This window comes from Stegastes partitus, unplaced genomic scaffold, assembly GCF_000690725.1.
Source record: "Stegastes partitus isolate 25-593 unplaced genomic scaffold, Stegastes_partitus-1.0.2 Scaffold10, whole genome shotgun sequence".
In the NCBI taxonomy this organism is placed as follows: Eukaryota; Metazoa; Chordata; class Actinopteri; family Pomacentridae; genus Stegastes; species Stegastes partitus.
Window position 1 is genome coordinate 1,501,691 of NW_007577741.1, and position 21,068 is coordinate 1,522,758.

A 21,068-nucleotide genomic window follows, 5' to 3' on the forward strand; every position below is an offset into this window, starting at 1 on the left:
GTAAAGAGTCACTTGGTTAGAACGAAATGAGTATTCCGATCTGACAAAGACAGTTAAAAACTATAAAACATATTGACCATTCCTTTGTTGCTCGTCAATACAGTCGCGACTCGATAATCCGACACTAAATGTAAAACCTTACAAGGAGGGCTTGATGCTGGAAGGCTCATTTGTTGTTAATATTCATTGTTCATAGTTGTTATAATAACTAGTAGGGCTGGTCAAATAGCACTTCTGCTCTCTGGATATTTGGGCCCAATTAATGATGAATATCTGAATATTCAGTGAGGTCGGGGGACACTTCCACCCCGGGGCAGCACTCTGACGGGGTGGAAGTGGCCGGAACACACAGGCAGTACTTGGTTGCTGATGCTAGTTTAGTTAGTGGTCACACTTCTGTTTCCACCATCGGTGGTGGTGGGGGAGTGGCAGTTACGCTCCATCGTTACCATCCGTGTTTACTTCCACTGAGCTCGCTCGCTGCGTGTGACGTCATCGTGTCCTCTTCTGCGCATGCGGGACACTTTTGGGTCGTATGAAGTTCACACAGCAGATCACATACAAGTTGCATTTAACTGCAAATGTGAATGTGAACGAACTCGTAAAAAAAATCTGAATTCACCAAAAAAATCCCAATTGAGCATTAAGTCCTGCAGTGTGAACGTAGCCAATCTGTGGGATTGTTCAGTCAGATAATACGCCGTCATCCTGATTGGTGACATAAAATGTCGGAGTCAGAATCCAAGGCTGTCGGTATGTTAAGGCTGTTTTTATGGGTTCCGTTCATTTTTCCTAAAGACCTGTTGGATAGCAAGGTTTAGGATTGTTAAGGGTCAGATTATCGAGTCACAACTGTATTTCCTCTTTACATGACACAGAAACCACAGATTTAAATCCTTTTAGTGTTCACATTGTTCACCTGTTCATGTACTATTCTTGAAATTCCGATAACATTATTTTAACGTGAATTGCACACACTGCTTATTATTGTCTATTTATTGTTAATATTGTTTATAGTCAGAATTACGTTCTATGTTTATTGTCTATATCCTGTTTATAGCTGTACTCTACTATTTTCTATTTTCTTTTGTGCTATTTTTATACTTTTTTTTCTATGTTCATTTTACACCGTGGGGCCTTGGAGTACGGCAGTTTCAGTTCTCTGTATGTTGTACATGTGGTAAAACTGACAATAAAGCTGACTGAGCTTGATTATTAAACCTAATTAATCCTAAGTAGTTTATTGATTCCTACACATCTGCAGGTACAACAAAAACATCCAACATGTGCTAATAAAGGAGGGCGTAAAGGTTCACACACCTGAGATGTNGAACGAACTCATAAACAAATCAGAATTCCTAAAAAAATCTGTCCTGCAGTGTGAATTCAGCCAATCTGTGGGATCGTTCAGTCAGATAATACGCCGCTATCCTGATTGGTGACATAAAATGTCATGTCGGAGTCAGAATCCAAGGCTGTCGCTATGTTAAGGCTGTTTTTATGGGTTCCGTTCATTTTTCCTAAAGACCTGTTGGATAGCAAGGTTTTGGATTGTTAAGGATCAGATTATCGAGTCATGACTGTATTTCCTCTTTACATGACACAGAAACCACAGATTTAAACCCTTTTAGTGTTCATATTGTTCACCTGTTCATGTATTATTCTTGAATGAGGATTTTACTTTCAGCAAAATAATCTACACGTGAAGTCTGAGCTGTAGCTGTTATCATATTGTAATCATGGTTATTTAGGGATTCTAAAAGCATCCTTTTTCCGGTAACATTATTTTAACTTGAATTGCACACACCGCTTATTATTGTCTATTTATTGTTTATAGTCAGAATTATGTTCTATGTTTATTGTCTTTATCCTGTTTATACCTGTACTCTACTTTCTTCTATTTTGCTATTTTTACACTTTTATACTTTTTTCTATGTTCATTTTGCAATTTCAGTTCTCTGTATGTTGTACATGTGGCAAAACTGACAATAAAGCTGACTCAACCTGATTATTAAACCTAATTAACCCTGAGTAGTTTATTGATTCCTACACATCTGTAAGTACAACAAAAACATCCAACATGTGCTAATAAAGGAGGGCGTAAAGGTTCACACACCTGAGATGTCCGAGTCACTGTGTGAGTCCTCTTGTTCTGAAGACCTCCTCTCTACCGGCCGGACTTCAGGTACGTAAAAGTCTCCCTGCCGAGCCAAGGGGGCCATGAACTGGATCTGACTGTCTCTGTAGATTTCAAGGAACGGGTGTGCGCACAGCCTCCTTTCCTGTGAGAGATGTCGGAAAGTTAGTAATACATCGAATCAGTGTTACCTACTTGCACAAAAAATGATAATTTGCTGATTTGCATGCCAAACTACAAATTGGCTGTAGCTTAACATGCTGAGATGAGCGCATTACTCTGTAACCCAAACTGTGCCTTTACAGTAATTGACTGCAGTCGTGTGTTTAGTAAGTGAAGCAATTTACCGAAGCACAAGATCAACTTGTTAGAACACACATCTGACTAAAGGTACGACCTCAGGACTGGGTACACAATAAGACTGTCAGCGCTAATTTAACTTTGAAGGTGCAAAGTAATTACTGTCGATGCTATAATGACGCCCATCAACACTTGTTAACATATGCTTTTATATATATACACACACACACACACACACACACAAGTACAAGTAATGTACAGAGGAACATCACAGTAGGACGCAAGCCCTGACATGCACACAATCCCTCACGTCTGCGTCCGGTCAATCACGAGTATAAAAGCTTGGGTTTGGTATGTGGGAACCTCACTGCTCCATCCTTGAACTGAAATAAACCCTTTTCTTCCGCACATGCAACACATTTTAGATCCCTACAATCTTGAACGTTCAGCCTCCACATTTCGCGCCGCCTTTGTCCGTCCTCCCGTACACGCCTCACTCCTTCAGAAGTCTCACATGACAAAGACCACTCCACTTCTCGGCACTCATTAACCTTTCATACGCCATGTTTTTGTTATTCCGCTCATGCACGGCCGCCGTCTGTTACTTTCACCCGTTTGGCAAATGTTAAACGTCGAGCAACACCAGAAACGCATTACGGCTACAGTGCGATGTCTTAATATCGTTGAATATTTACAGATGAAGACGATAAAATGTAATTCGACCATTTAACTGTGGTTTGACCTTTACCATTTAACAATTATTTAAGACAGTGTAATCGCACGGCATCATAGTGGCAAAGACTTGGGCTTTACATTAGCATTTCAGACTATAAATCATTCCCCACAATATGGCAAATTCATGGCGCGTCTCCAACAGTCGAAGCCACTCATGATTACGATTGTTTCTTGACAGTTCCTGGGAGTACAGAGTCCCCTCGCTGATGTTCCGGATTCAAACGGAGAGGAAGCAGTGACAGGTAGCTACTGTTCAGTGGATGAACGTCACACATGTCTGATAAACGGGCTCGTCGACCGAACAGACACACGCAAGATGGATTCTTTAGAGGAGAGAGCTGACTGCTTTTCAGACTCCATCCTATCATCTCTCTCACCATCTGTCTCAACCCAATTATGACAGCAGCGACGCTCCTCTCGCTGGCTGTCTGCAGAAACAACATTGTCAGTTTCAGAGATTTCAGCAACATCAATTATTGGTGCTAGGTTTTTTTTTTTTTTTTCTCCTTCAGAAACATCTGTGTATCCTCGCTGGCTTGACTCGACAGCACGGAGTCGGACATAATACATATTGATGTGTACAGATGAACGCCGACGTGCGCGCACAAGTGTAATTGTGCTTTTCAAAGCCTATCAATAAATTGTTAAAAAGAAGTATAGTGCAGATACAGCTAAATTCTAGTTTGTTTTTTTATTTACAGAGGATGGATCCAATGGATGCACATGGAACGGTGAAGGATCGACAAGTAGCTCACAAAACCTGCACATATGATGCAGCAAGTAAAAGTAGAGCCAGCAGTCTAATGGCACACTTAAAAGATCCAAGCACAAAAGCATTATGTACCCAGGAAGAAGAGCAAGGGTGGATTATGAAGGCGCTGCATTTATCCCTACAAGAAAATAGCAGAAACACCCAACTAAAAGTGAATATAAAGGATCAGACTCTTTTCTTGTTTCACACCTTTCATAATAATCTCAGGGCTTTCATTCTGCGGGATGGAGAAAGTGAACATCTATTTGAGTCGCAACATCCTGTAACGAATTAGTCACCCTTAGATTCGATGATTGAGAAGGCAGCAACAAGTTTGGACTTGCTTTGCAGTGTTTATGGGGTCTTGAACTATGACTAATGTCACTGGTGTATTATTATTTATAAAACAAAAAGCAGAGACGTCATTAAGACATTTGGCTGCATAGACAATAACGAGTCCTTTAAGATGACGAAAGATCCTTCAGCTTAAAAACAAATCTGAAAAACATGACTGGAGGTGGAAAAATTAAGGTTAAATTCTTGCTAAATAAATACTCTCGTCTCTGCAACAATACACTAAGCTGAAAAACCACATTCCCTGCTACTGATTTTTTGATTGATGCAGGCGGTGACGTGCTGTTTGTTGTCTTATTATACTTGAAAATGAACTTCTAGTTAAAGCCGAATGACTCATCTGTGCATCGGCTTTCATAATGGATTAAGTAAAGATTCTTCGTGCCTTCTTGTCATTGCTTTTTGCCTTTAATTTAATTCCTTTCTAAACAGAGAAGGCAGAAGCTGTGCGAGCACAAATGTTCTTTTCATTAATAAAAAAAAAAAAAAAAGTGAAACCGGGTTCAACGCTCTTGACTTTTGGAGACTAACGGCGATGGTCAGACGAGTGAGCGAACCAAAACAGAATGCTGAGGGCAAAATTCATTCTGAACAGATTAATAGTCAATGAAAATGTTAATAGAAAACGAAATGTGGAGCTGTCAGCATGACCGACTGAATCCATTAAAAAGAATACAGCTTACAATATGAATGAAGATATAAACCAAGATTTAGTTTTTAGCATCCAACAACTTGACAACTGCTGCTACTGAAGGTCAAAAACAATTTATTTTATTCGCAAGTACAGTATCCATATTCAACTGAGGATATAGATCAAAATACGACCCCAAACATCACACCTCAGCTGCGTAGAAAAGCCGACTAAATGATTTCTGTACACAAAAATAACCGGCCCAGCAGCAGAGCAGACTTCGACTGTCTATCGTGTTCAATGGAGCACCCAGCTGAGCCAGAAGCATCACAACTGGGGCCTGAAACTGGGTCGCCACCAAAGCACCTGATGTGCAACTTGTACATAATGCGCTTTTTTTTTTTTGTCATAGCAGTGTTTATAGCTGGAATGATTAGTTGATTAGAAGACAGAAAAATTAATTGGCAAGAATTTTTATAGGAAACCGCTTATGTGATTTTTTTTTTTTTTAAAGCAAAAATACCAATTATTCTCTAAATCTAGCCTCCTAATTTGCTGCTCTCCTTTATCTTATGTGAAACATGATCGTGAATGGAATATCTTTCAATTTCATACCACTGGCCCAAGAATACAAGTAATTTTGAAATGGCTTTTTGTGGAATCTGTAATTGGAAAAATAGAAAAATTTGAAAGAGAGAGACACAATTGTATTCTGACATTCACAGTCAGCTAATTAACTGAGAAAAAAAAACATCATTTGCTTCAGTCCTACAGTTTTTTTTTTGTAAATATAACTCATTATGAATGTGACAGTCTACATTGGTATGTTCTGACACGACATCATGGCTTACCTTCACAGATATAACTAATTGATAGTACTGGCATGCTTTGAAATCCTTGAGTGTTAATCACTGTGAACGTGTACTGTGACACCTGAGGATACCTTTATTATTCGTGCAGCCCCGCAGAGCTTATACATGTTAGTTATAGTCACTGCGAGGCGACTAAAACAGCAACCTAACCAATCAAGTCTAACTATATAATGAGGCCATTTTCTCTGCGTCTCGCAAACAGAAGACCTGGGACAGAAGGGATGCCAATAATTAGACCAGCAGTGAAATCGCTGAGGCAAACTGATTCGCAGTAGGCCTGTGTAATTGGGTAGGGGATTGTGGGTAGTGTCCTTATTGATTTTTGTCTGATTTCCTTCATACTCCTACCCTGCAGTATCAGCACCCCTCGGCCCAGGAGAGCCTTTAAAGCAGTCCAGAGTAACAGGGTCATCATAAGGGTTTTTTTTCATATCCTCAACAGCACAGAAACGGCATTATTCCTGGACAGTCGGTAGCTATTATTTTGTTTTTCTGCCACGAAAACGGTATCACACTGTCGCATTATTAAGTGAATAGACTTGGGAAATTACAGGACGAAACAAAACATGAGCTCACCTTACCTTCATTTTAAAATTTAAAACAAACCGAGGCAGCTCTAGACATGTGTCTTTCTTCCCTTCATGAAGCCATGTGCTTGTTTTCTTGTCTCAGGAGACAATGTCACTGAAGTCCACCTTTGTTGTCTATGAATGGGAATGAAGAGTAAGTAATGGATCGTAAACGGGTAAATAAATGGGGATCATATCAATCAATTAGAGCTGCCGCAGTAATTGATAACTGCTAAATTATTCTCCAACTATATTGATAATCAATTATTTAAGGAAAAAAGATTAATTTCTTTGATTTCAGCTTCTGGAATTTGAATATTTTCTGTTTTTTTTTTACTCCTCTATCACAGTAAACTGATTATCTCTGTATTATGGACAAAACAAGACATTTGAGAAAACCACTGACTGACATTTTGCACCATTTTGATCAAGAAAATTATCTCAAGATTAATCAACAATGAAAATGATCGTCGCCGACAGGATCTCGCCTCTGCTTTTTGCAGACGACGTGGTACTGTTCATCAGACCGTGACCTTCAGCACTCACTGGAGCGGTTTGCAGCCGAGTGCAAAGCGGCAGGGATGCGGATCAGTACCTCCAAGTCCGAGGCCATGGTTCTCTGCTGGAAACCGGTGGATTGACACCTCCGGGTGGGGGGGAGTTGCTTCCTCAAAGGAGGGAGTTTAAGTATCTCGGAATCTTGTTCACGAGTGATGGGAAAATGGAGCGTGAGATGGACAGGTGGCTCGGTGTGGCGTCAGCAGTAATGTGGGCGCTGTACCAGACCGTCGTGGTGAAGAGAGAGCTGAGCCGCAAGGCAAAGCTCTCGATCTACCAGTCCATCTACGTCCCAACCCTCACCTGTGGTCACGAGCTTTGGGTCGTGACCAAAAGAACGAGATTGCGGATACAAGCGGCCGAAATCAGCTTCCTCCGCAGGGTGGCTGGGCTCAGCCTTAGAGATAGGGTGAGGAGCTCAGACATCTGGAGGGAGCTCGGAGTAGAGCCGCTGCTCCTTCGCGTCGAAAGGAGCCAGTTGAGGCGGTATGGACATCTGGTTCGAATGCCTCCGGGGAGGCTTCCTCTGGAGGTTTTCCGAACACGTCCACCTGGGAGGAGACCCCAGGGAAGACCCAGAACCTGCTGGAGGGATTATATCTCTCGGCTGGCCTGGGAACCCCTCGGGATTCCCCAGGCAGAGCTGGAAAGTGTCACCGGGGGGAGGGAGGTCTGGGACGACCTGCTCCGCCTGCTGCCCCCACGACACGACCCCGGATAAGCAGAAGACAATGGATGGATGGATGGATGGATGAAAATGATCATTATCTGCAGCCCTACTATCAGTGTCTTCCCTTTTGTTTCTAATCACAGTTACTGTCACTGTGCAAATGTTGTTTCCTTGGACAACCATTCAAAGGTGTCATGCAAGCAAAGCTTAGTGGTTGTTTTATTGACATGTTACAGGTAAATACACCTGAAAGCTGACATACACTTAGACTCTCTCCAGACCTTCAAATTCACAGCTCAAAACCTGCCTGTTTAAACTGGCATTTCCCCCTTGACCATGGTGGTGGTGGTGGTGGTTGTGGTTGTTGTTGTTGTTGTGGTGGTTGTGGTTGTTGTTGTTGCAGTTGTGGTGGCGGGTGTTGTGGTGGTTGTGGTTGTTGTGATTGTTGTTGTTGTTATTTATTATTGTTACACACTTGGGTGTATAGATAAAGTCCTTCAATCCCCATTCATTCATACACCTTCTCCTGCTGGCTGTTTGTTTGCAGCCACTCTGCAGCATGTCCCTGGATAAATGATAAAGAATAGATGGTCTACAAGAAGAAAGATATGCAACAGTCCTCTCTGTCCAAGCTCCTGCAGCCTGGGAACAACATCTGCAAATACATCACACGTACTATTGGATGAAATAAATGAAACTGCAAAGGGTGTTTTTTTCATGACTCTCGAACAAGATTCCATCAAATCCAGCACCGGCTCCTCTCCCCATTAAAATAAATAAATAAAGAATAAATTAATACATTTTGCTGCAATTTCCCTCATGAGCAGCAACACAAAGGACGAACAAAAGAAGAATACATTTCTCCCCAGTGCGGAGCTGGAAGAGCTGGTGAAGGAGGCAACACCAAAGAGCTCTTCGCCTCAAAGAAGAGATATTTTACCAGCGCGTAAAGAGGCACTTTGGGACGGCATAACAAATATAGTGAATACATTTGGGCACCAGAGTGGTGATTTCAACAAGCAAAAAGTGCTATTACTGTAGAAGGAGACTAACCAAAGTCAAGCCTGACACAAACAAAGCCGGCGCACGAACCGCCATTATCTCGCAACACACAAAGAAACAGTCTGCGCTTTTCCAAGGCGGCTCTTGATCACATCCACTTGGAATTTTCAATTTTCCCTTTTGGCTTTTTTTAAGTAAAGCCAACAGGTTCACGTCAAATTAATTCAAATAAAAAATAAACTTGTTCTGGTGAGCACAGTTCCTACACAATGATGAAATGCAGAATCTCCATTCTGACATTAGGTGCACTAAATATCGACGATAAAGTTACACTACGAGTATAATCATTTCCATTATTGATTAATCTGTCATTTACTTCTGCAGTTAATCAATGAATAGTTCAACACTTGGCGGAAGACAGCCAATAACAGCCACGCTATCCACTCTGTGAACCGGTGCTTAGGGACATCCATCCATCCATCCATTATCTATACACCGCTTAATCCTCACTAGGGTCGTGGGGGGCTGGAGCCTATCCCAGCTGACTCAGGGCTACACATAGAGACAGACAGACCCGGAGAGAACCCACGCTGCACGGGGATAACATGCAAACTCCACTCAGATAGATCCCGGGCGTCCTCACGAGGACGTGAACCGGCGACCTTCTTGCTGCGAGGCAACGGTGCTAACCACCCTGCAGCCTGCTTAGGGACAGTGGTGCTTGAAGCTAAATGCTTTCATGAAAATAAGTTCACAATGCTAATAAGCACCTATAATGTTTACCATGTTTGCCATCTTATTTGACCATATTAGCATGCCATCTTACTAATAAGAACCAAACACACAGTATAGCTCACACTGCGATTTGATTTTTAGGTATTAGTTCATAGAAATAGTAAGTAAATATTAGACAAATGGGCGGCTGTGGCTCATTTGGTAGAGCAGTTGTCCTCTGATCGCAAGGCTGGTGTTTGATCCCCCGCCCCTCCACAGTCAAAGTGTCATTGGGCAAGACGCTGAACCCGAAGTTGCTCCCAATGGCAGGCAACACGTTGCATGGCAGCTCCGTCGCCACTGGTATAAGAATGTGTATCTGCTCTCAGATGTACGTCGCTTCCGATAAAAGCGTCTGCTAAATGAAATTGTAGATTGTAGACAAATGAAAACACGCAGCAGGCGATGGACCTCCTGAACAACATTTCCTGCCTTCACATCCAACAACTTCTAAAAGAAAGCCAGACAGAGGCCGGGATGCTCCTCTCTGTTTTCCAGTCTGAGACTCTAAATCCCAAACCTCTCCACAACAGCAGACAGGCGGTCCGTCCAGCAGAAAACATGCCTCGGTTACCACAGAATCTTGGCCTTTACCAGTGATGGTGTTAATACCTCAACTGCCCTGCTCCCCAGTGTGCAGCAGTAACACAGGGAGAAACGATGAGTCATGTATCGGGCTGAGTGGGTGGAAGAAACACAGCTCATGTACAAGCACAAAGGAGTGTGAATGTAATGAAGAATGCAAATATTTTCCTTGACACAGAACACCATTGCAATTTTAGTTTCAGTATTTCTTTCACTAGGTGTGTGTGTGCCAAATGCTTTGTAAAACTCATCCTTGTAGCTTCATGATAATTACCAGTAATCCTAAATCACTGTCAGACTGGCTGCAGCTCTACAGACCAACAATGGGTTATCTGCAGTGCAGTTCACAGATGTGTTGGGAACAATACCTTACAGATAGTCCTGTGGGAATAAATCAAAACAATTAACATTTTTTTTCCCAGCATTTGACTGTCTGAAAGAAGCCCACTTTAGAGCGACTCCAAATCCCAGAGGGCATTGCACCTACTGTACCTCGGAGAGAAGGAGTGAGCCTGACGAGACAAAGACAGTGAAAAATTGATGGAGTGGCCTATGGGGAGAGAGAAAAACAGAAGAAAACAGCTGACAAATGATCACCCCGAGTACTGAGGCGGATAAAAACAGCAACCTCTGCCTTAACAATGGCCCCTTGTCTCCTGAGGAGAAAGGCGAAAGAAACTGAGCACCACTGTCAGCGGTGAAGAGGGAAGTTGATGGAAGTGGCAGATAAGGGCTTCCTACCATTTTGCTGCATTTAAATAATCTGCGAGCAGGACTGAAGAAAAATAGCAACCTTGAATCCACCACTATATTCAAAAAATCAGCATAACAAGACTCAACACAGATAGGTAGAGCAGAGGATAATAAAAGCATTTGACAAAACAGTTCAGCCAGAGTCTTTAGCCAGAAACTTTTGTGATCAAAACAACTCGTCTTCAGCTGTCACTGCCCATATGTCTCCATGTTAATGTGAGTATTAGGACTCATTAAGTCAACATATATATTCATGCATGTGCCCAGAAGCCTAGGGGTTCGGGGATCTGATATTTCTATGAGTTGGCAGGATTATATAAGCTACAGTATACTGCTGCCGTTGGAGGTTCCGTGCATCATCATGTCAGGACTTTAAAAAACTAACTGTATAATTAAGTACATGGAATTTTCAATTCTTTTATTTATGTTCCCTGTTTAAGCTAAAATGTTAGAAATAAAGCTCAAGAAAACCACAACCTACGTCTGCTAAGATTACAGATTACAGTTTGGTACGTAACTCTAAGGTTAAAGTTTTTGATACAGCAAGAAAACAAGAGAAAAATACACTGAAATAACATTTTGGTCGTATATATTTTGAAACATTCAAAAGCAAGATACCTCATCTGTAAGAGTTAAGGCATCCAAATGGTGGCAAACTGTAATTAGGAATAAACACATTATAGAAAATAAAAGACACAAGTGTTCCATTGTGAGAGCAGTACACTATCCAGTACAAATGTTTTTTCTTCGTGTTTAATGATTAAGATAAGTGCAAGATATTCATGCATAACTGAAATTAACTATTTCAGCCACAGGTGCAGTTTCAGCTGCAGTAATTCTGAGTTTATCTCTTTTTGTCAGCACTGCGGACGCATCAGTGTTGTTCTAATAAACCTGGAATGGAATCGACGACGCACCACATCGCCAAAGAAACGAGCTGACTGCAGCGCTGCCATGGAAGCGTGACAGAGAACCGAATACTGGATTCCAAGATGACGCGTGTTGTGTTTGAATGACACTTTTTTAGCAGAGCATATGGTGAAAAACAATTTTAAGCTTCTTCCAAGAGCTACCCAGATGTTCCACATACTTCTGCGATTTCAGGAGTGTTAGCGTCCTCCTGTGCTGAGCTAGAAGAGACCGTGCATGACTGTGACTCACTCCAACTGATGTCCTGTTGACAGCTGGCCTGCAACATAATAAAATAATCATACGGCTCTTCTAAACTTTCCAAATGTAATTGGACTGAATGGATCAGATTCTGACCAAACAAAGTTATTTTGAAGGTTTGGTTGCACTCGGTAAAATGTATTCAGTGTTTCAGAGCTGCTCCTGTTCCAGTGATTGTGCAGAGGGATAATCCATTTGGGGCCAGTGTGCATCACACGGTGAAACTGAAGGTTGCAGCAACGTGGTTTGGCTACAAACCGCCACGCGCTTCAGCGCTGATCCTGTCAGCTTTACACAACAACCGGTGCACCACCAAAATGTTTCTGGGTAGAACTCACACTCTGGTATTATGGTTCTGGGAGAGTTAGTGCGTAATTATAAATATAAGTAATTAGTCAGATAAATACACATACCATTAAACCTCTGCAGATTGCATTGTATATTAAATTACTTTTGCATATGGAAACGCATTGAATTTTTATGGGTTTTCTATTCTTTAGAACAGTCATCAATAAAATAGTGCAGAGGAAGAGCAGTTTGCTTTACTTACAAGGCAGACAAGGTTCGGTCTCCAGACACCAATATGCTGTGTATAAGATGGCCTTATCAGGCTACCAGTATTAAATGCACAAGTTTTATGCCTTTAGGGTAACAACACTGTTAGTTCTCAAGGATGATCAGAACTAAATTCAAGGCGTTTTTCTCGTTCCAGAGCGTAGCCTCACAAATCTCTGAATCTACTTGAAATGCACATGTACAGAATATAGCTATTAAGTTTAGTTGGCTCGAGGCATCAATGATAAACACACTGTAGAGGACACAAACTGCCTACAACTGTGTGTAAGTGTTGAGCAACGCATACGCTCTGTCTTGACTGTGCAGGATATTCAGCGGTGCTACAGAGTGTGGGGAGGAAGTGCTAATAAAAAATACCAGAGTGGAGAATTGTGTCCGTTTTCAGTCCCGTCGTCCTTTCGGGGTCATTTTGGTCATATTTGCTGAGGCATGTTTGAGCTCAGGCTGCACACGGTTCAGTGACTATGAAGACATATGCAGCAGATTTCTCTTTAATGCTTGCAGCAGAGAAAGAAATGTATCAAATAGAAGAGGAAAAAAAAAAAAACATCATTTGGTGTTCAAGCTTTTTTAGAATCGAGGAAATAAGGCATATGTTGGTGCTAAATGCTGCGCAGGCACAACGAACTCAGCAAGCGGAAATTACTTCAAACGTAATATTTACTTCAGGGTTGATAACAACAGCATGTTTTCAGTGGCTGCAGGGAGCAGGCACTGTTTCTCTCACAGATAACATGAACATGAGACCACGTTTTCGATCTTACTACCTAAGGACGCTGCAATGTTTGGAACGGGGAAAAAACAGAGATTGGAAAAGGAACTGAACCTTTCAAACAGACATGAGGACAGGACTCAGCAGTCCACCTGCATCTTAAGGACAAAGGACACTCATTTGAAGACAATAGTGTCCAGATTTTGGCCTGCAGGGAGGACAGATAGTTTGAGAGAGGGGTGAAAGAAGCCCATCTATGTCAAACTGGAAAGACCATCCCTCAACAGAGGTGGAGGTCTGAGGCATCACCGCTCACCTGTTTACAATTCAGTCCTAAGATCTCTCCCCAGGAAGATGAAACCACATCCATACCTAGCCACAAAAGACCCTAACGAACCCCATTGTGGCAGGGGGAGCACTAACGACTCACATAACGAGGGGGAGGAGCAACAAACCCCCAATTGAAACTCAGGTGTTAATGGCTCCTTTAGGATATAAGTATGTGGAACTCCCAACTAGTCAGTCAGAACTGATGAAGCCTCTTGGATGAGAGGTGGAACATCTTCAAGGAACTCAAGCAAGTCCATGATTAAACTACAAGAATAACCATGACCTGGATGATGGAGGATCTTCACAGACATTAAACAGAACAGAAGATAATATCTTTTTAATCCCATCTGTGTTTCTTTTTTGTCTAAACCTCGTGCCGACATCAATCAGTATGTTGGCACAAGCGCTGGAGACTGTTTTAAGAAAGCAAGTTGAGGGCACTACTGAGGCATGGATCACAGTCCTACCCCCTCATACAGTCGTCCTCAAATGTATTCATCCCCTTCCATTAAAGAAAAGGCAAAATTCACAAGAGTCACTCAAATAACTAGAAACTGAAAAAAAGTGATAATAAATAAAAATTTGCTAAATTATTATGTAGTGAAATAAAACATTGCTTTTGAATTGTGGTTGGAAAGTATAATTAAAAAAAAAAAAAAAAAAACTGTCCTGGACAAGTTAGAGACTTTGCTGATGAGCAGTGGACCAGAATACCTGTCAATAGGTGCAGAAGTCTGATTGAGCGCTACAGAAAACACCTGACGGCAGTGATTGGCTCAAAGGGTTGTTCAACTAAACATTAGTTTACGGATCCCATCATGATTGGTTTTGTTTGTTTGTTTGTTTTATATATATATATTTCTGCTGAACCACAATTCAAAAGCAATGTCATGACTTTCATTCCATTTTTATTTATTATTACTTTTGTCAATTTCAGCTTATTTCAGTGACAGCTGTTGTTTTCCTTCTTTAATGGGAAGCTATGAACACATGTGAGGATGACTGCTAGAATGCTGCTGAAATGAACACAAGAGAAGACGATCTAATGTTCCGAATCATGGCTTCACGCTTGACAAACTTCTGGTTTTAGATTTAACCTACAATGGATAAGTTTTCTCAATCAGTCTACAATCCATACAAACGTGCAAACAAGCTTATTAAAAATCACAAACTGAAATCTCTCATTTACAACAATAAACTTAAATCAGTCCTTTGCAGAAGCCCTTTTGGCAGCCGTTGAAGCTTTGAGCCTTAAATCTCCTTGCACACCTGGATTTGGGCAGTTTTCCCCACATTTCTTTGCAGATCTTCTTAAGTTTAGTCAGATAGGAAGCATCTGTAAACGTCCATCTTTAGGTCTTTCTACAGCTCTTCAGTGGGCTTCACTCTGACTTTTGATTGAGCCACTTAAGGACAGTTAGACACTTGCCTCTCGGTCACTCTGGCGTTGTTTTGACTCTTTTAATGATTGTCCCAAAGGGTAATTGTGGCCACAACCTCAGGCCTTTTTACTGGAAAGTGACTATAAAGGTCTGATTGATGATGCACTGCTCAGATTGTCACCCTTTTGTTCAGTTACTCAGTTTGGCCAGACGGCAAACCCTAACAAGATTCCTGGCTGTTTCAAACTTCTCCCAATTATTAAACCCACTGTGAGGATGACTCAAAGCTTCCGATATGGTTTTGTACCCTTGCCCTGCTCTACGCCAGACTGCAGTTTCATAGAAGGTCTACAGAGAGTTCCTTAAGGTGTGATTTTTGTCTTGACATGAAATCTGAACTGTGGACCTCATACACACAGCTTTGTGCCATCCTACGTCCAATCAATAGAATCTGCCACAGTAGGACTCCAGTCAAGCTCTAGACACACCTAAGGATAATTAAACTGCATCTGGACACAAATTGTTCCACAGAAAAAGCACATTTGTGATCTATCTGCACGAAATCAGTCACATTGCGTCTGTAATATTATATGTTACCTACATTTAGAAAACAACTAAATGGAACCAAAATCAATACTTTATCATGTGTTAATTCGAGCTGTATCTCAGATGTAGCTCAAGCACAATGCGACTGACTTCATGCTGATGGGTCACATTTCTGTACATGAGAAATTTCAGGTCTTTATTTTTAATTAATTTGCAAAAAAAAAAAACATTAGACAGATTATTCATTTTGGGTTAGTTAATAGACAAAGAAAGGTATAAATTAAAATACAGTCGTGACTCGATAATCCGACATTAAATGTAAAACCTTCTTTTATGTCGGATAGCAAGGCTGTCGGATTGTCAAGACGGAGGTCGAGACACAAGGAGGGCTTGATGCTGGAAGGCTCATTAGTTGTTAATATTTATTGTTCATAGTTGTTACAATAACTAGTAGGGCTGGTCAAATAGCACTTTCTAGGCTCCGGATATTTGGGCACAATTAATGATGAATATCAGAATATTCGGCGCGTTTGGGGGACACTTCCACCCCTGGGGAGCGCTCCGATGGGGTAGAAGTGGCCGGAACGCACAGGCAATACTTGGTGGCTGATGCCAGTTTTGTTAACGGTCACAGTTCTGTTTCCACCATAGGTAGTGGTGGCAGTGGGGGAGTGGCAGATACGCTCCACCGTTACCATCCATGTTTACTTCCGTAAACACTGAGCACGCTCGCTGTGTGTGACGTCGTCGTGTCCTCTTCTGCGCATGCGGGACACTTTTGGGTCGTATGAAGTTCACACAGCACATACAAGTCGCATTTAACTGGAAATGTGAACGAACTCGCAAAAAAATCAGATTTCACAAAAAAATCTGAATTGAGCATTAAGTCCTGCAGTCTGAACGTAGACAATCTGTGGGATTGTTCAGTCAGATAATACGCTGTTATCCTGATTGGTGACATAAAATGTCATGTCGGAGTTGGAATCCAAGGCTGTCGCTATGTTAAGAATCTCTTTCATTTCTTTAGTTTTTCCTAAAAACCTGTCGGATAGCAAGGTTTAGGATTGTTAAGGGTCGGATTATCGAGTCACGACTGTACATTGATTGCAACTATACAACAAAGTGAACGGCTCTGAATGCTCTACGTCCTAATTTTCCGCCACCGTTGTCTGAGATGTCCCAGCACAGTTTAATCTGGAGTCACAGAAGGATTTACATAACTTTATTCACACATGTTTAGTACTTTTATAGACTTTAGATGTGTAAAGTCAGTGGAGTTGTCCTTCTGACTTGGTTGTATAAATCAGAAAAAGCACCTTTTGGCTTGAAAAGGCCACTTGCTGATGTTTTTCCGTTAAAATACTTCATGTGTGACTCCGGGGGCACTGCGATGCCAACAATAAGCACTCAGCAGCAACACTGGATGTGTAATTCAGAGGACAGTGACATTTGACCGTTTCCTGCAGCTTGTGTGTTAATAACAGCAATCGGTAAAATTACAGAGGACACCGCTCCATTAGAGGCACATGACCCTCCTCTCCTCAGCAATGTACTTTCTCTCTGATTCTTTTACTTTACTTCTTTATCTAATAAACTCCTGATACCGATGCTGTGTTCCGTCTCTGCTCTGTTCTCACGTGGTTATTTTGAGTGGCAAAACAGTAGGACTACAGCAGTGTTTCCTCAATAGTACAACAGTCTTATTGCTTCACATAAAGGGGAGGATGATGGAACGTAGTATTTCTACAATCCTTTTATAGTCTACATTTCATTTCAAAGCCCCGAGGGGGGAAAAATGGTTCAAAGGGTCTGAGGGCATAATGAGTGACAGCAGTCGCTGCCAGTACGAACAATCCAGGTGTCACTCAAGCAACAACACTCTTTACACAGACTTATTCAGCCCTGACAAATGAACAAGGACTGTCTGAAAGTCACTGAGCTGAATAAAGCCGTTAAGTCCTAAGCCTCTTTTTTATCTTTCCCATTTTCTCTAGTTCCTTCGCCGAGGTCCCAAACCTCCACACCTTGGTTAGGTGCCCCTACTATGTTGTCGGACTCATACTTGAATGGTTCAAAATTGCCTCTTGGATTGCTTTTCAGAAAATCCCTCAAGAGGACTCTGGAGCAAATTCATTTAATTTGCATGTCTATCTCAACAAAAGACACAACCAAATTGTTGGAATATTTCAGCCGACAGAGAGCGAGCGTGCGCGTACGTGTGCGTTTTCTTTTCTTCTCCTTTACAGAGCGGAGCCATATCACAGATAGACAAACTGACCAGGTGTCCAAAAGGAACGCTATAAATGCAATATGTTCTCCTAATAGAGCCACAAATTCTACAATTTGTGAAAGACGTCAGACTTCCCTTTTGGCAAATCATCCAATTGCAAACACGCCAGAAGCAGCTTCAGCACCAGAGGGTGATTTCAAAGTATATCCAGGTTGTTTTTGAGCGCAAGAAATGCGTTTCTATTTTTATCCCAATCAGTTTTCCATACATTCCTAAAAGTCTGAGCGTTTTACCTCTTTTCCCGAGGGATTTGGGTTTTTCTGGTCCCACTGCACCTGGCAGATGATAAGACAACACCATATGTGCTCCATATCTCATTTTGATGAAGTTCGGTTAATTCCAGTTACGTCACTCAAGCTTCACGAGAACAGCTTCTTCTTCTTTTTTTTAAAATGAACTTTCACTGACATATGTTCACAGTGGCAACATTTCAAATATTTAACAATGCACAGTCACAGATTAATAAGATCACAGCAGCCAGCATACGTCTGTTAAGCACTGCTCGATTCTTCACATCCTGAGAGATTGATAAGATGGCCAGTGGCACAAAACAATTTGTCCCGTATCTAAAAATAACTACCCTTCTTAAATTGTAATCACACCCTCCTGCCTGATCTTAATTCAGAGCGACAGTGCAACAGCGAATAAAGTTTAAATCAGATCAATCATATGTAGATGTGACATTTAACACCAACAGTAGATTCCCAGCTGCTGGAGGATGAAAGTCATGTTTGAACATTTGATGGGCAAACTCCACCGAGGCTCCTGAGGGAACAGTCGGCTCGCAGGGTCGTGATGCAACACACTCGATAAAAAGAGGCCTGTTGACTTAGGACATTAATATAATTAATTAGTTATAAATAAAACCACATACTGATCCAACCACACTGCATCAAAACTACAACTTTTACAATTAATACGGCGTGTGAACAAATCTACCGAAATTTCTTTTAACAACATCTGCGTAAAGAGTAATTAAGCCGCCGACGCCACATTGGGTTCCCGTGATTTTTCCTCCTTGTGATTACGAGACATTAGAAGGGAATTAGAAGAACAGATTATGAAGGAGGACAGGATGACTGGGATATTTACAGCTATAATACATGCAAAGGGACCATACAGCAAAGAAACAGATGCACAAACTGCACAAATGAAACCATCAGCAATAAACCAAAAAGACGACTAGCAGCTAAAACACTTTCTCTAACTGTGGTGTCTGTGAGTACACCGAGAATGAAAGAAATAACTTAAATCATCAGTAATAAAAAGACAGTACACATAAGTCTGTGAATTACATAACTGTACTTGTGCAAAATATTAGGGCTGCAACTAAACTTTCATTGTCGAGTAACCTGTTGATTATTTACTCAATTAACCTGTTAGTTGTTTGGTCTGGAAAACGTCAAAAAAAGGTGAAAAATGTCAATCAGCCTAAGTATTTTTTGGTCTACAGCCTAAAGACGATCTGTTTACTGTCAAATAGGAGTAAAGAAATCAGAAAATCTGCACTCAGAGATGTCAGAATGGTTTATTTAATCACTCAAACCAATTAATCGTGTATAAAAATAGTTGATTAATTTACTAGGTGACGACTAATCAATTATTTGTTGCGGCTCTACTTAAATGTTTAGACAAAAATCCATATTTAAACCTCACACACACACACAATCACTTTGTATTGTGTCATTTAAACCCTGTGTTTGTACGATTCCCTGTGTGTTCGAATAAAGAACAGCGGAAGATGCTCTGAAAGGTTTTTTTTGATGATCTGCTGTCAATTAGGAAGACGTGCACGGGGCGGACGTGTTCGGGGTTCCTGTCAAGAGTGAAGCTCATGAAAGATTTTAATTTTAAGAGGTGCAAGACTCTATAAAAGCTGACAGTTTGCTAATAAATCATCTCGGCCATCTGACCCGATCCCTGCACCTCATTAGTGTCATGAGCTGAATGAAACGGACGAAAGAAACGTGTGCAATTTCTGTTTGAATCCAAGTCCTGCATGAAAATGATGCCAACACGGTTTGAATCCTCCCCTAATACGTTTGAATGTGCAGGTCCTACTCCTTTGTTTTTTCTCTTTTTTAAATGCTGCCTTAAAAGAATTAAACTCGACCTCTACATGTTCCAGCATTAGACTGCCTCCGCGACTTTGTCCGGCATACAAATCCCACAACCTTTTCTGACCTTTCTGAATGCATGTCACAGTTAGCTAAAAGCCTGCATGTTTAACAGACCCTGCGGACTAGCATCTGTGCACCGCTTTGCATCGGCGTTGTCCATGCAGATGACGGGAATGAGAATTGCGAGAGGCAGCACCTTATGTCCCCAAAACTGAGGTTTCATTCTCTGTCGTGGATAAGGGAGACTTCATGATCACTTTGCCGCGTCTGTCAGTTGCTAAAAAAGGCCATTTCTACAGAACAAATGAAAACTCGCTTTATATTCAGCCCAGAACCTCTGTGCTGGCAAGAAACTCCAGTGCCCTCAAGCAAACAAATGTTCCATCGTCTGCTTTTCACAAACCTTTAGATCTCTGTGAATGTCAGCAATATTATCCCCCCTGCTCCACTCCCCGATCCAGTCTGAAGGCTTGGCCACTGTGCTCGAACCAAATCTCAAGATGCCGAGACGTCTGTGATGTAGCCCACCGCTAAAAAGCCAAAGCACAGAAGAAAAACACTGGGGCCGATCGATGGTCTGACTAGGCAAATATCAGGCCCGACCATGGGGCAGCGACTCAAAGTGTCTGACAGACAGAAATCATTCTGCCATGACAAGCCAGGCATGCTAAATGCTGATGAGCTTGTTGGAAAAGGTCTCGCCACTTGGGATATTCAAAGTGTCAGCCATCAACAGCAATACTCGCTGAAGGAAACACATTTGGAACTTTTTCTGATTCGGCTGCTTCTGTTAAATGTGAGCTACATAACAGCGACGAATTAAAGGACAGAAAAGCAATGTGCCTCTGCATTAATTCTCTTCTCTTCTCTGTGGAACTCTACTGGAGTGATAAAACACAATTCTCCCAAAACACGTTCCCTCATTTGGTATTTTCATGATGGTGCACTTCCTAACGCTTCGATCCAGAATCTCCCACAGGTGTTCATTTGGGCTGAGATCTGGTGAGGGCCGTATAGTATTCCCATCATCCTTTACTGGATGGAGTCACCCTGTTAGTGACCACTCCCATCAGGAAAAAGGTGATCACTCAGCACAACTTGGTAATGATTTGAGGTGACTTTTCCCTCTGAGGGGGGCAACTGGACCCAAACCATGCCAGATAGATGCCCCCCCAAAGCTTTGAGGTGGTCGAGGCTTCAGGTGTCACCCATCTGTGTATTATAGCTGAGTGTTATACACAGCTAGTCATA

At 41.7% G+C, this 21,068-nt stretch overlaps 1 protein-coding gene across 1 annotated transcript in view; it reads right to left on the reverse strand.

Moving 5' to 3' along the window:
* LOC103360364 (testis expressed 264, ER-phagy receptor) overlaps nucleotides 1–21,068 on the reverse strand; it is a 42,333-nt gene that overhangs the window by 11,711 nt on the left and 9,554 nt on the right. Inside the window, exon 3 of the mRNA XM_008286089.1 lies at nucleotides 2,117–2,282. Coding sequence (XP_008284311.1) covers nucleotides 2,117–2,282 — 166 coding nt within the window. The remainder of the gene's footprint in view (nucleotides 1–2,116; nucleotides 2,283–21,068) is intronic.